The 13,662-nt window shown below is 41.9% G+C and overlaps 1 protein-coding gene across 1 annotated transcript; it reads left to right on the forward strand.

The window, feature by feature from the left end:
* The first annotated feature begins 7 nt into the window (after positions 1-7).
* On the forward strand, positions 8-13,178 carry LOC111651907 (uncharacterized). The gene is made up of 4 exons (XM_023401978.2): positions 8-179; positions 806-2,273; positions 9,148-9,428; positions 11,172-13,178. Exons 1-4 carry the CDS (start codon positions 8-10, stop codon positions 12,173-12,175), a joined length of 2,925 nt encoding a protein of 974 aa, XP_023257746.2. The 3' UTR covers positions 12,176-13,178.
* The last annotated feature ends 484 nt before the right edge of the window (positions 13,179-13,662 follow it).

Genomic DNA, 13,662 nt, shown 5'->3' on the forward strand with positions numbered 1-13,662 from the left:
CAGCTGTATGAACATGTCTAAAGTCCAGATGCTGAGAGCTCTGGTGAAGCAGCGACTGACCGCGGCTGCTGAAGAGATCTTTGTTCTGTTTGAAAGAACCATAGCGGAGTACGAGGAGGAGATCGACCGCCACCGCAGCCTGCAGGAGCTTCAGGTGAAGCCGGAGATCAACACCGCAGGTTTGGAGAAGTTTTTCCGCTTGACACTGATCCACTGATCTCAGTGAAGACCAGTGATGTGACAGCGCTGCTCTCTGACTAAGTTTAACGAGCTGCGGCCGTTAAACAGGTAGTCTGAACCGAGGCTAGCAGTTAGCCTCTGTTAGCCTCCTGCAACGGCGTCGAAACACTGCTGAGACCGGATGTTCAATATTTATAACCTTCAAAATAAGAGCCCATAACTATACTGCGTGATATTTACATTTTTAAAAGTGTTTCTGATATTTGTCACCCGTCATTCTCATTATACACAGTCCCTCTATTTGAATATTTTCTCTTTTGCTTATCTGTATGAGTTTAGGACTCAAACCAGAGTCATACAGTTGTAAAGGATCTCTGCCATCAGCAGATCCTTCAGGGCAGCGTCACTGTAGACAAGAGTGTGTGAAGTTTTGCAGAAGGTATCATTGAGTTTTACATAAATGGCTACATATCTGTGAGTCTCACCTTTCACCTTTAGATGTCAACAAATTTATTGTAAGTAAAGAAGAGGTTCTCCGTGAGCAGCAAGTGTGTAGCTCCCATTTACCAATAGTTAGCATCAGTTTTCCATAGTGTGTGTGTTTGTGTTTCACTCTGTCCTGCAGACGTCCAGCAGCTGTTGGTGTGTAAAGAAGAGCAGCAGGAGTGGAGCTCCAGTCTGGACCAGGAGGACCAGGAGGACCAGGAGGACCCAGAGCCCCCTCACATTAAAGAGGAACAGGAGGACTGGACCAGTCAGGAGGGAGAGCAGCTTCAAGGACCGGAGGAGGCTGATATCACCAAGTTCACATTCACTCCTGTCCCTGTGAAGAGTGAAGACCATGGAGGGGACTGTGGAGAATTAGAACCAACCAGGAACTTTGACCCAGATTGTCATTTAGGACCAGTCAGAGATGAAAAGGCTTCAGATTCTATTGAACCTGCAGCAAAAGTCAGTGTTGATTGGAAGAAAACCAGGAGAAGTCAGTCAGGTTTAAACACTGTGAAAAATAATGAACGTTATACTGGAGAGAAATTTCACTGCTCAGAGTGTGGTAAAGGATTTAGTCAAAACTCAAATTTGAAGACACACATGAGAATTCACACAGGAGAGAAACCGTTTAGTTGTTCAGTGTGTGGTAAAAGATTTATACAAAAGGTGCATCTGACTTACCACATGGCTCGTCACACAGGGGAGAAACTGTTCAGCTGCCGTGTTTGTGACAAAAGATTCAACTGGCTTTATCAGCTCAAAAACCACAAGTGTGTTGCTGAGTCCTCACAGCTTCGGGCAGAGCCTCCAACCAGCAGCTCAACTGAACACATGGAAACTGAAGCTGATGGAGAGGACTGTGACAGACCAGGACCAGACAGGAACTCAGATCCAGACAGACATTTACAGCCGGATACTGTTGTCAAGGCTTCAAATCGTCCTGCACCTGAAACTGTAGTCGCTAAAAGTGATAATGGATTAAATAATGGCAAGAAACCATTTACTTGCTCTGAGTGCGGTAAAACGTTTGGCCGCAAGACACATCTACGGGAACACCTTAGCTGTCACACAGGAGAGAAACCGTTCAGCTGTTCAGTTTGCCAGAAATGTTATTCCTGGAGACGACAGTTACAGAGACACATGAGAACCCACACAGGAGAGAAAAGACTGAGCTGCAGTGTTTGTGACAAAATGTTCAGTTGGCCTTATCAGCTCAAACTCCATCAGTGCGTTGGCGAGTCCTCACAGCTTCATCAAACACAGCCTCAGTCCGCTGTGAACTCCCCAAAGACTAATGAAGTCCCTGTGAGTGATACGGGACGCAACACAAAGAAACAGTTTCCCTGCTCTCGCTGTGGTAAAGTATTTGGCTACAAAGACTCTCTGCTGAGACACATCAGGTGTCACACAGGGGAGAAACCATTTAGTTGTCCAATTTGTGGTAGACAATTTAGAGAAAGAGGAAATATGGGACAACATATGGTCATTCACACAGGGGAGAAACGGTTCAGTTGCAGTGTATGTGACCAAAGATTCAGTTGGCGTAAGCAGCTCAAAAAACACAAGTGTGATGGTGAGAGCAGCAGCAGCAATAAATCAACCTAATTGAATGGCGTATGCATGATTGTGTCCACATCTGGCCCCTGGCCTCTTAAACCCCACTGCTGTGTCCTCAGAAGCTGCACCTCAGGCTCAGCCCAAACCAGCTGTGTCCTGTAGACTACTCCTAAATGCCACTAGAGGTCATTGTAATTGGGGTTTAACTCAAATCCGCTGCACACCTGGATCAGTATTTAACAGACGTCAGAACGTTCTAAAGAGCAATTTAGCAATATAAATGTTTTCAGTTGAGTGTGAATAATAAGACTCATTTACAAGGGTCTCCCTTCTATTGACAGAGAAGTGTAAACGTCACCTTTAACAGAGGCCCTTCTTTTCTTTTACAAGTCTCTTATAAAACCATACTGTCATATGTAAAGTGAAAGGATTAGTGGTTGCTTTATTTTTCTCCTGTTCATACTCGCTATTAATAGATCCCTTCTGAATGGACTTCTGCTTTAATGACGAGGGACAAAAATCCAAAATATCCAAAATCCAGATTTTTTTCATTTAAGTTGTTGTTCTGTGCACTTATGTGGTGCTTTTTTTTTTTTTTTAAACTTATTTAATTTGTGAGAAATCTTTAAATGAAAATGAAAAATATCCTAACCCTCCTGCAAACTGTCTTACTTACTGCTATAGTTATTTAAAGGAGCTATTTCTAAGTTTTTCAATTGCTACATAGCTAACGTTAGCATTAACAGCTGTTTACTTACGAGTCTTACCAAGAGCTTCGTTGTGTTTACAATACAAGAGGTTATAATGCGTCCTCCTAGCAGCTACTTGTGACTCGACATCATAAAGTGTCCCGATCAGGTCGGGGCTAGCTAGTTAGCATGTTCACTTCATCAGAAGAAAATAGATGATAGTTAACATTGATGTTGCTTTCCCTGATGATGATACAGGCTTAACCTCCTCTCCTAACACCTCTAACACCCTAACATGTCCACCTAGCACTTACTATGCACTTTCAGTGAACTTCTTTACCTGATCTCCTTCACTTATGAAATAGATGTAGTACTTGTACTTACACCAAAGTCTCCTACTGCACTGAAGCTTTAGTGATGTCCCTCACTTGTAAGCTTTTTTGGATGAAAGCATCTGACAAATGAGTAAATGATCATTTATTATTCTCGAGGTGCTGCCAAATCTGTTCAAAACATAACAACAGGTACACTCACAGCCAAAACGCACTCGTCACTCTTTCCACTGTTCCCCTTTAAAAACACCATCAACAGGCAGCTTCACAATATGGTCTTCCCTAATGTTTTTAGTGTGTCTTTTCTTTATTGTTTGTGTTCATTGTTTATTTATTTAGCAAAAGACACAATTACCATTATAATAAAAAGAAGAGTGTTTCTTTATTGTATGTATTTACATGTTTTTGCCATTTTAAGAGTTTGTTGCAAGTGGTTATTTGGCATTTACTTTTACTTTTTGTGTCTATTTCTAGTCATTTTTTGTCTGGTAATACTTGTTTTATATCTTTATGTTTCTTTGAGGTCATTTGATGGACTTTCCAGTAACAAATATTAGTTTTTTTCCAACCAGTAACACACTTTTCTCTACACTGAGTTCACTTTTTCTTTACTATGGAAGTCCATATCTGCCACTGTGGTGAAAAAAAAAGATCCTGTAAATCATTATAATGAGAAACTTTCTTGATTAATGAGAAAACTTAGGCCAATCGTCACAAAGTCATGTGCGCTAATTAGCTTTATGTAACTGCTATCAGCATGCACGGTGGTGAAGCGCTGATGCGGACCGTATACTGGACGTCTCATTTCAGTTCGGCCTTCACGGCCTATGACAGCCACGAAGGGCCACACCTTCATTGACAGCGTCCTCCAAAAGACGCAGCCCCTGAATGGGGACACAGATTTTTTGTCCCTGTAAGAACTCCATGTACAACACAGTAAAAACTCTGACATGCTTTAGATGGAGCCTGTTCAATGTTCAATATGTCGAGCCAAGCGGCCAGCAGTTTGTTTCTTGTACAATGTGTCAGAACAACAAACGTGGAAACGAGCCAAACACAAAGCTGTCACTAACACTAACAGTTGTTAATTCATTTCCACTGCTGTAAAATCATCATCATGATCACTATTATCAGACTACTTTTTCCTTTTTCCCAGTAGCAGAGGAGCAGAACTCACAAAAACGTTTATGTTTTTTGGAAAAAAAAAACAAAAAACTTTTCAAAGGAAATTGCAACATGGAGTCTCTGATATTGAGAAAGCAATAACTAATAAACAGAAATAAAGAGTTAGTAATTGCTCTATATGTTGCTGGGACTAGTGGAAGCATGAGAGTTAACATTAAAGGGCCGTTGCACTGAAGAAGGAATGATCAACACCTGAATGTAAAAGTCATTAAACTGACCGTCCAGTGAATTCTATTCCTCATGGAAACATCTGCAGTTGTGTTCACATCGTCTGTATTTGTTACCCATCTGTATATAGATAAGTTCTTTACCTGCAGTAGAAGAAAAAATCCTGTGAGCCAGATGTTTCTAAGCGCACCACTTGACCAGCAGCTGTATCTGTCACCACAGTGTCGTCTGCACACTGGATAATGTCTCTGGATCACCTGTGTTAACAGGCTCCTGAGACAATGTTAGCTCACGTACAGTAAACCCAAACATTTCCAGGTCTTTGCTGTACACCAGATGGATTCAGAGTTTGATGAGCTCGATGAGGCCACAGTGAGTGGAAACACAAGAGATGAGGAGGCAGGGGTCAAGGCTGTTCTCAGGACAGACTGATGGACAGATATCAGCAGAAACTGTGGTCTGGAGGCCATGAGCAGGTTCAGGTGAAGTTCCTGAGACTGAGGACTCGGGGTGGAGCAGTGGACTAATGAGCAGTTTGTTTACAGAGGGTTTTGCTCACAAAGTGATTCAAAAAATATTGACACTAGTCAGGAGAAGCTTCAGTGTGCTAACAAGAGCAGGGATCATCTGATGGACATGGTCCAGTGTTGGAAGCTCTTTCCACTGATGTTCAGGAGCAGAGGAGACACAGATTTATGTTTCTTTGTTTTTGTTTTTATTCAGAATAAACTCTTTTGGTATGTGCAGATCGGATGAACTGCAGCTTCTGTGGTTTGAGGTGAAGAGTCTTTGGTCTGGCAGCTGCTGATGGAGTTTGAAGGCAGTTAAATTTCTATGCTGAGCAGAGACATGAGACTTGGAGGGAGATGCAAAGCAACAATAATACTGTGAGGCCGTGGTCCAGTTAACCAGGACAAAATAGGTGCAGTGGAAACACCGGGACAACTTCTCAGGTGTATCCTGCTGGATCTAAGCTCAGGCAGAGTTTTATCATTGTGTCAGCAGGATAAAGGGACAGCAGCAGAAAAACATTTCACATGGGAGGCTTTAACATGCTGACAGGAGGGAGACACCAAGCAAAGATTAGGGTTACATCGGTCAAACTAGGTCTGCAGGTGCAGTGGAGACAGTGGAGACATTTTCTTGAACACTAAAGAACATTGAGGACAGGAAATCGTAGCGAGCCATTTCAACACACTTCTTGTGGTGGTGTCATCTCAGAGATCTGGCCAGAAGACATGTGGTGAAACTGGTGGTGGACACGAGCACTGGAAGAAGCCTTGAGGTTGAAGAGGCGAGTGTTACGGTTTGAGAGGAGTTCGATGAGGCAGTGAGGAGCTTCTAGATTCATTAGAGGATGGTGACAAGGAGGCAGCGCTTTGTTCTGACTATTCAGACTGACACGTGTATCAGGAGCACAACTGAGGAGTGTTAGGTGGGGCTTTTTCCACACCTGGAGCGCCTGACCTCGACTGCAGAATTTTTGGGTGGAGGAAGCAAACTTTTAAAACAGATAATCTGTAGAGGATGGCGCGGGAAAGGCTTTTCAAACAGCAAATATGATAATTAAACATTCCTGATGCAAACGACCTCTTGTGATGAGGTACTGTCCTTCATCGTTTGTATGTAGCAACCACCTGCCAACAGTAACCACCTGAAACACCCTAGCAGCTGAAAGGTGACTTCTGCATCGTCCACATGTGCAGGATAGCATTAAGAGTTCAGTGAATTAGATGAATTCACAACCAGAACCACAAATCCTCTTAGGGAGGAGGTTGGGATGTGATGGAGTTCAGGTGTGCACAGCATCGGACTGATACCACAGGGATTGTGTTCTCCTCCTGACCTTTCACTAACCTTAACCACTAACCTTAACCTCATACCTTGACCATTAACCATTACTTTCTGAATATTATTACTAATGATCTATTTTGATGTGTATAATGACTTGTTGGTCAAATGCTACTGATAAAGATGCAATATTTAATTTTTTCTCAAGTTTTTTCCAGGGCCAGCAGACCCTGAAGAAGGTGCACCAGAGGGCAGTGATGAGGTGTCTCTCCTAGTCCCAGGTATCAATAAGCTGCCACCACTCAAGGTCATCATCATCTTCATCGTCATTCAGCTCTGTAGGATTTCACCTAAGTCTGCTGTAAAATCAAGTCTTGCATTCTTTTGCAAGAACATGCGGCATATCGTTGTGCAATGTGCCTGCTCACAATGCCGACGAGGCCAGGTAGTTGTGTCTGTGTCTAATAAACATTAAATAATCTTTGTGTTTTATTTTATTTTATGTAAGAGAAACTGCACAGTGTCACAAGTGAAACCATCCAGTCGATGTGAATTTTGCTCTCATACAAAAAAAGGACTAAATTCAGTCCAGTTTGCACAAATGCAACTGAGGCCACAAGTAAAGCAAAGTTTACAAGTGGAAACTGCGTTGTGCATGTCATTTTACATCTTCCTCTGTACAAAGGTCACGTGTTCAAAAGGTTGCAAAAAGAAGTCCGATTGTATTGAAGTCTATGGGAAAATGACCCTACTTGTCACTTGACTTGTTACCTCAGTAAACGTTTTCGTTATGTGTTTATGGTCTGAATCACTAGTTTGAAGTTTTCTTCAATACAACATGATGTTAATTTTTTCAAATTATTGTCCTATTTAAAACAATATAGACGTTAAAGCAGAGTGGTTTTAGGGCGTGGCTACCGTGTGATTGACACTCAGGGGGACCTGCCTATTTATCCCGATAGAGGCCAGAGCGATGTGTCGGACGTTTAACTTGTCATTGTGTTTTCAATTCATCAGAGTTAGCTCTTACATGTTGTTTGCCTGAAAATGTCTTGTTCGGTGTTCAGTTGTTCTAAAAGACACTCAGAGGAGTCGGCGGTTCAATTTGTAAGTACGTTTTGTTTTAAGCCTCTTATTTCTTTGCTAGCCAAAATTAGCATCCCTGTTAATATCAAGTTCAGGTGAAGATGCACATTGCTAACCAAGCCAGCTAGTGCTAGCGTTAGCTGATCATTTAGCGATTGCTATCTATGCTAACGGTACCTGGGCCCGCTGGGCAAGTAACCTGTGTCAACCTGGGTTAGCTCGTGGAGGTGTTCAGTCAAAGCCCAATAAAAAGGTCAATTTAATAGATGTTAATCTAACGGTTTTTGGTTTGTGTTTCTCGCATAATGTGACCCAGTTTAAGTGATCTGCATTAGTGTAATGTGCAGCGTTAATGTTAGTTAATACATTGTCCATCAAGACGTCGTGATAGTTCAAGTTAAGGTAACGTGACGTATACAAAATGTGTGGAAAAATATTTGTCATATAGAAGATTGTTCATTTAATACTCAAACCAGTCCTCAACTGAGGTAGAAATTCATGCACATATCCTGACAGCTGATGGATATTTGTGATAAACTGTGATCCACCACATCTTTACTCAAGTGTTTGTCTTTTGTCATTTGAAAGGTTTGTGAAAACCGGGTGATCTGCGCCAACAGGAGGAGGACCGTATGTATGGAGCAGCCCATTTATATTAAATAACAATAGAATAGAAACTAATACTCAGTTTGGTGTCATTGTGCAGGTTCACGTCATGATGGTTCTCAGCTCTCGGTGATGCTCTTTATTCTGAAACAGAATCATACCTACAGATGTTTTGACTCCTGTCATCAATAATGAAATGAACTACAGCTGAAAACTAGCCGACTGACACTGAACCAAACTTAATATGAACAAACACGAGACACACGTCCACTGCTCTGCTCTTTAACAGCACGTCCAGACACGATAGTTCACTGTAATAATGTTATCATTAAGTGACTGTAACTTACCGACATTGACAACCCGCTGTCACTGTTAACAGTAAGTTCAGTAACGTCACCTTAGCTTTGCCGAACTAATTTTAAAACATGTTATAACATGTTTTTCCCTTGGTCTATCTATGGTTTTAATACAAGCAGTTACACCACACAGTTAGCTTACACACAGTAACTTCTGCTAATATTAAAAGGTTTCTTCTCATATATGTGATATTTACCAAATATGGACATGTATGCAATTAGCTACAAAGATTTTTTTTAATACTAAGCTATAAAGTTTACGTTGAATTATGAATGCTAACTGTGTTAGCAGCATCTTCATATCGTGCATCCAGAAGGCTGTTGCGGTCAGGTAGCCGGTGTAGGTGGGAATGCATAGTGTCTCTGTTCTCGGGTCAGATCGGGTCAGATCCACCCATGGATGTATTATAAATTATAAGTTAGAAAGAAATGATTAGAAATTATAAGTTCTTATAATACATCAATGGATCCACCCCTCACTCCTACCCAGCGCCACCCTCTCCTCAAAATATGGTTTCTTCCGGTTTCAAAAACCAGAATGGCGACGGCCAAAACTCAAACTCCTGGCTTCAAAACGGCAGTTCACAAACCAATGGGTGACGTCACAGTGGGTTGCCACTTGGTTGCCACTTGGTTGCCACTTGCTGTCAACACGGTACGAACCTGTAATTTAGTGGGCTTTTATTTTGAAATGTAACCCGGAAGTTATCATCCTACCCTTGTCATATTTCACAGTGAGAGCAGCGGAGACAGAAACCACTTATACTCGCATTTAGTCAACAGTAGAAAGCAACAGTTTGCCTTTACTAATTCTGAAATGTCCAGACTCCAGAGTCTGAAGGTCTTCGTCAACCAGCGGCTGACCGCGGCTGTGGAGGAGATCTTCGGACACTTTGAGAAAACAATAACCGAGTATGAAGAGGAGATCACCCGCCGCCATCGCGAGATGCTGGATGTGGTTCAGACACCTGAGATAAAGCAGAGAGGTTCGTTTTCTTTCCCCCGCTGGAAACATGTTTGTTGCTCTGCAGATGACCCAGGGAGTCAGTGACAAGCTAATGCTAAGCTAACGTTAGCTAAACCGTCCACATACAGCTGTTAGCAGCTGTTAGCTCCTGCTAAAGACCAGCAGCTTAATTTCGAACAACAGGCCTCAGACAGTGTCAACAATCCAACATGAGACCTGACGATCAGTCAAGAAACTACTGACACAATGAAACTGGTTAATTAACTCAATCTAATTAACTCTGCGTAATTATCAGATGATCTGAGGTTTGTTACTGAACATTACTAAGCAGCAGATAATTGTCCGGATGACTGAAGAATGAGGAAGGACAGGTCTCGTCTCTGTACCCATGAGGGTAAAATCCATGATCAGTGCAGATAAACTGCAGCTCTAACAGCCAGACTCAACAACAAACCTCTATGGTAACATCAGTTCAAACAGCAGCGGTCCTGTCTGACCGTCAGTCATCACTTCAGTCTGAGACAGGAACCAGTCACTGTTTTTTACTGATAGAACCAGAAAAACTCACTTCATTTCTTTTATGATTCAGAGCTGAACTGAATGTTTTCCTTGAACTTCAAATTAAAGGGTTTCTTGTTGAGTTTTCCTCACCAACACACAGTGCGTTAATCCCTAAAATTGAACATAGTGAACATGTTTCTCATTAATAGTATTAATGTATTGATAATTATTGATATTGATCAATATGAAAACAAATATTGTGATAATATTTTGGCCCCATGGAGTGCCACTTTTGTTTCAGTGTCACATGTTGTATGTTGTTTTGACAGGTGGAATCACATAACAGGAAGTTGCATGTCACTTGACTCTGGAGTTAACGTGTGTTGTTTCTGTGTGACACATGGAAACAATGTCACTGTTTTTCTGTCTACGTCACACTTATAGCTAAAACCACAACATTATAGATGAGCAGGACAATGTGAATGCTACACTTTTCAGGTTGCTAAGATAGTGGAGCTAACTGTATTACTAATGCCATTTAGTATGCATTGGTTTATATGCAAAGTTTGCTTCATCCCAAAGGGCCTGATATCAAAATGTTACTTTATTTGTTTGTGTATTTATCTAATGTGATGTAAAATGGATCATGTGGCCAATGGACTGACATATTAGCTGCTCGAACAAGAGTCATTTAAAACAGCAGCATCAAGAACCGACAGTGACAAACCATCAGCCACTTTACTATACTGGTTGAGTTTTAGCTGGTTTAACAGTGTTTGTGCATCCCCGGGACACCTGTCCCACCTGAGCAGGTGTAATCATGTAGATGAGGTCTGTATGTTATCTTCTATAAAACCAGTAAAACTGCAGTCTGCTGTGGGGAGACTGGGGGAACCTGTTTCATGTTTATTCGATGGACATTAAAGAGAGCTTCCCCACATTACAAAAACATATTTTCTCTGTTGATATCCTGCCACTGGTTTAGTAATTTGTGTTTAACTATTTGTATTTATGTCAGATTTATTCCCTAAAATCACAAATAGTAAATTTCCTGGAAGGCTTTGTGATGTGTATAACACGAGACATTTCTTTCATGGACAAAGACATAAAAGTCAGTTTAATAACGCAGTATTTGCAGCATTTTAACAAGTGTTTTTCTTTGGTGAAAGCACATTATTAATCTTACTGACACCTCACTAGTTCGGCTTAAGATAAACTCATGGTTTTCAAGAATGTGTCTGTATTTCCCTCTGTCCTGCAGACGTCCAGCAGCTGCTGGTGAGGAGAGAGGAGCTTCCCCCTAAGCAGCGGGAGTGGAGCTCCAGTCTGGACCAGGAGGACCCGGAGCCCCCACACATTAAAGAGGAACAGGAGGAACTCTGGACCAGTCAGGAGGCGTCCAACGTCATTGGGTTCCCGTCTTCTCCTGTTCCTGTGAAGAGTGAAGATGACAAAGAGCTTCAGTCTTCACAGCTTCATCAAAACCAAAGTGAACCTCCAGCCTGCAGCTCCAGTGGACAGATGGACACAGAAGCTAATGGAGAGGACTGTGGAGGACCAGGACCAGCCAGGAACTTAGATGCACATAGTTTTTTACAACCACTCAGTGATGACAAGGTTTCAAACTCCTCTGAACCTGAGACTGAAATCAGTGACGATGACTGTAAGGAGACAGGGGGACCTCAGCCAGGTTTAATCTCCGGGTACAACAATGTCCCTGTGAGTGATGTCACGTGTAATGCTGGAAAAAAGTCATTTATCTGCTGTGAATGTGGGAGAAAATTTGGTCGCAAGGACAGTCTGCGGCGACACATGAGGTATCACACAGGAGAGAAACCATACAGTTGTTCAGTTTGTGGTAAAAGATTTTCCCAAAGGCCAAACTTAATTCGTCACATGAGATGTCACTCGGGAGAAAAACCTTTCAGTTGCTCTTTCTGTGACACGAGCTTTGCTGTGCGCAGCGCTTTGGTAAACCACATGAGAATCCATACTGGGGAGAAACCATTTAGTTGCTTATATTGTGAGAAAAGCTTTACACAAAAGGGAGGGCTGAAAAAACACATGACTGTCCACACAGGAGAGAAACCATACAGTTGCCCAGTGTGTGATAAAAGTTTTTCTCAAAAGGCAAATCTGACGTACCACTTCTCAGTGCACACGGGACAGAAACAGTTCAGCTGCAGCGTCTGTGACAAAAGATTCACTTGGCAGTCGCAGGTCAAGAGCCACAAGTGTGTGGGTGAGAGCAGCAGCAGTAACTGAAGCTGCAGAGCTGCTGGTTCACTGGAGGAAACTCTCTGCTGTCAACTTCTCACTTCACGCCACAGACAGTTCAGGTAGCTGTGGCACCAACAACATGGACTGTTCTGGAACATGGTCTCAGTGGAAATACTTATGATTTCTGCTGACACATGACAATACTATAGGACGTTTATAGTACTGTCTTTGGACACAAAGGGTACATCCCAGTTCCCTTGATTGAACCCTCATTTCACTCACTTGCATCCTTTCCTTGTATAGACCGTCCCACCAAAGACAGGAGGAGAGAGGAAGCAAGTGAATAATTATTTAATAATATTCATGAATGACTCTCTGTACCGTTTTGGCAGAACTAAGTTTCTGATCTGTTGTACCAATAAAGCTTATTTGAATTTTGATTTGAAAACGAAACGAGACACCATCATCTGAAGCTTGATCAGTTTCTGATGAGGACCGCACAGCTGGATCACAGCTGTCAGTCAGCTTAACTTGTGAGTGTTGGAGTTTTATATTTGTATATGGACGTTACCACCACCAGCTCAGCTGCGTTTTTTAAGTCTCTTTGTTTGAATATGTTTAAACTAACAGACAAACATCTGCACATTTTTAAAAACCTGTATTCTGTATTTGAACTGAGCTCACTAGTGTAAAATGATTTACCAGCCCAAAGAGTAAATAATCTAAATGTGTCTGACATCAACAGAAACTTTAACACAGATTCACTGTTTGAAGTCGACTGTGAATCTGAAAACAGATTTCAGTCGGTTCAGTTCACTTACATATAAAACTGCAGTAATGTTGTGATGTCCTGTGACATTGGTCCAATCACTAACTGATTTCTGTGAAGGATGTTCTTGTGTTTGCTCGATCACGTCTCCTCTGAGCACCGGAACTTTCTTTGAGATGGAACCAGAACCAGATCAAGTTCAGAACATTTAAACGAGGGAACTGATTTGTCTCCGGTGACTTTGGTATTTACAGACAATAAATGATCTTTGAGGAACTAGTTTTGACTCTGTTTTCTTCTTTAATTTGGTCTGTTATGTTTAGCAGTTTGAAAATTAATATTCAAGCTAAAAGTGACTAAATCAGCTTGATGATCTCAAGTCTGTAATTCATGTTAGACAGTAAATGTGCTAAAACTTAGTCCATTACAAGTGGGCTGCACATGATAAATTTATACTGTGAGAATTATTTGGGGGTTAAAGGTCAAAGTTGGCCCCTCCTCCCCAGTTCACAGAGAGAGAGAGAGAGCAGCGGTGGTCGAACGAGCTAGAGACTGAATGAAGAGAGGGAGCGTTAACAAGAACAAAACAGTGAACCAGAGAAACAAAAATTTTCAGATACAATTTTAACAGCCGAGCTGCCCAGACATGGAAGTATATGGGCCAGACTCGGGCCGAGGACCCAGGCATATTTTGGGCCAGAAGTTAACTTTGCTAACTGAGTAATGACAGTAATTTTCGTAAAACTGTCCCACTGCCATTAAA

This window comes from Seriola lalandi, unplaced genomic scaffold, assembly GCF_002814215.2.
Source record: "Seriola lalandi dorsalis isolate HSWRI2012SDOR001 ecotype SW California unplaced genomic scaffold, Sedor1 jcf7180002053844, whole genome shotgun sequence".
Lineage (NCBI taxonomy): Eukaryota > Metazoa > Chordata > Actinopteri > Carangiformes > Carangidae > Seriola > Seriola lalandi.

Bases quoted from the DNA above. Each gene is read 5' to 3' on its own strand.
- LOC111651907 (XM_023401978.2), top strand. From the start codon at position 8: ATGAACATGTCTAAAGTCCAGATGCTGAGAGCTCTGGTGAAGCAGCGA. The intron at 2,274-9,147 runs CTAATTGAATGG...GTAACCCGGAAG, and splicing joins AGCAGCAGCAATAAATCAAC to TTATCATCCTACCCTTGTCA. The intron at 9,429-11,171 runs GTTCGTTTTCTT...TCTGTCCTGCAG, and splicing joins ACCTGAGATAAAGCAGAGAG to ACGTCCAGCAGCTGCTGGTG.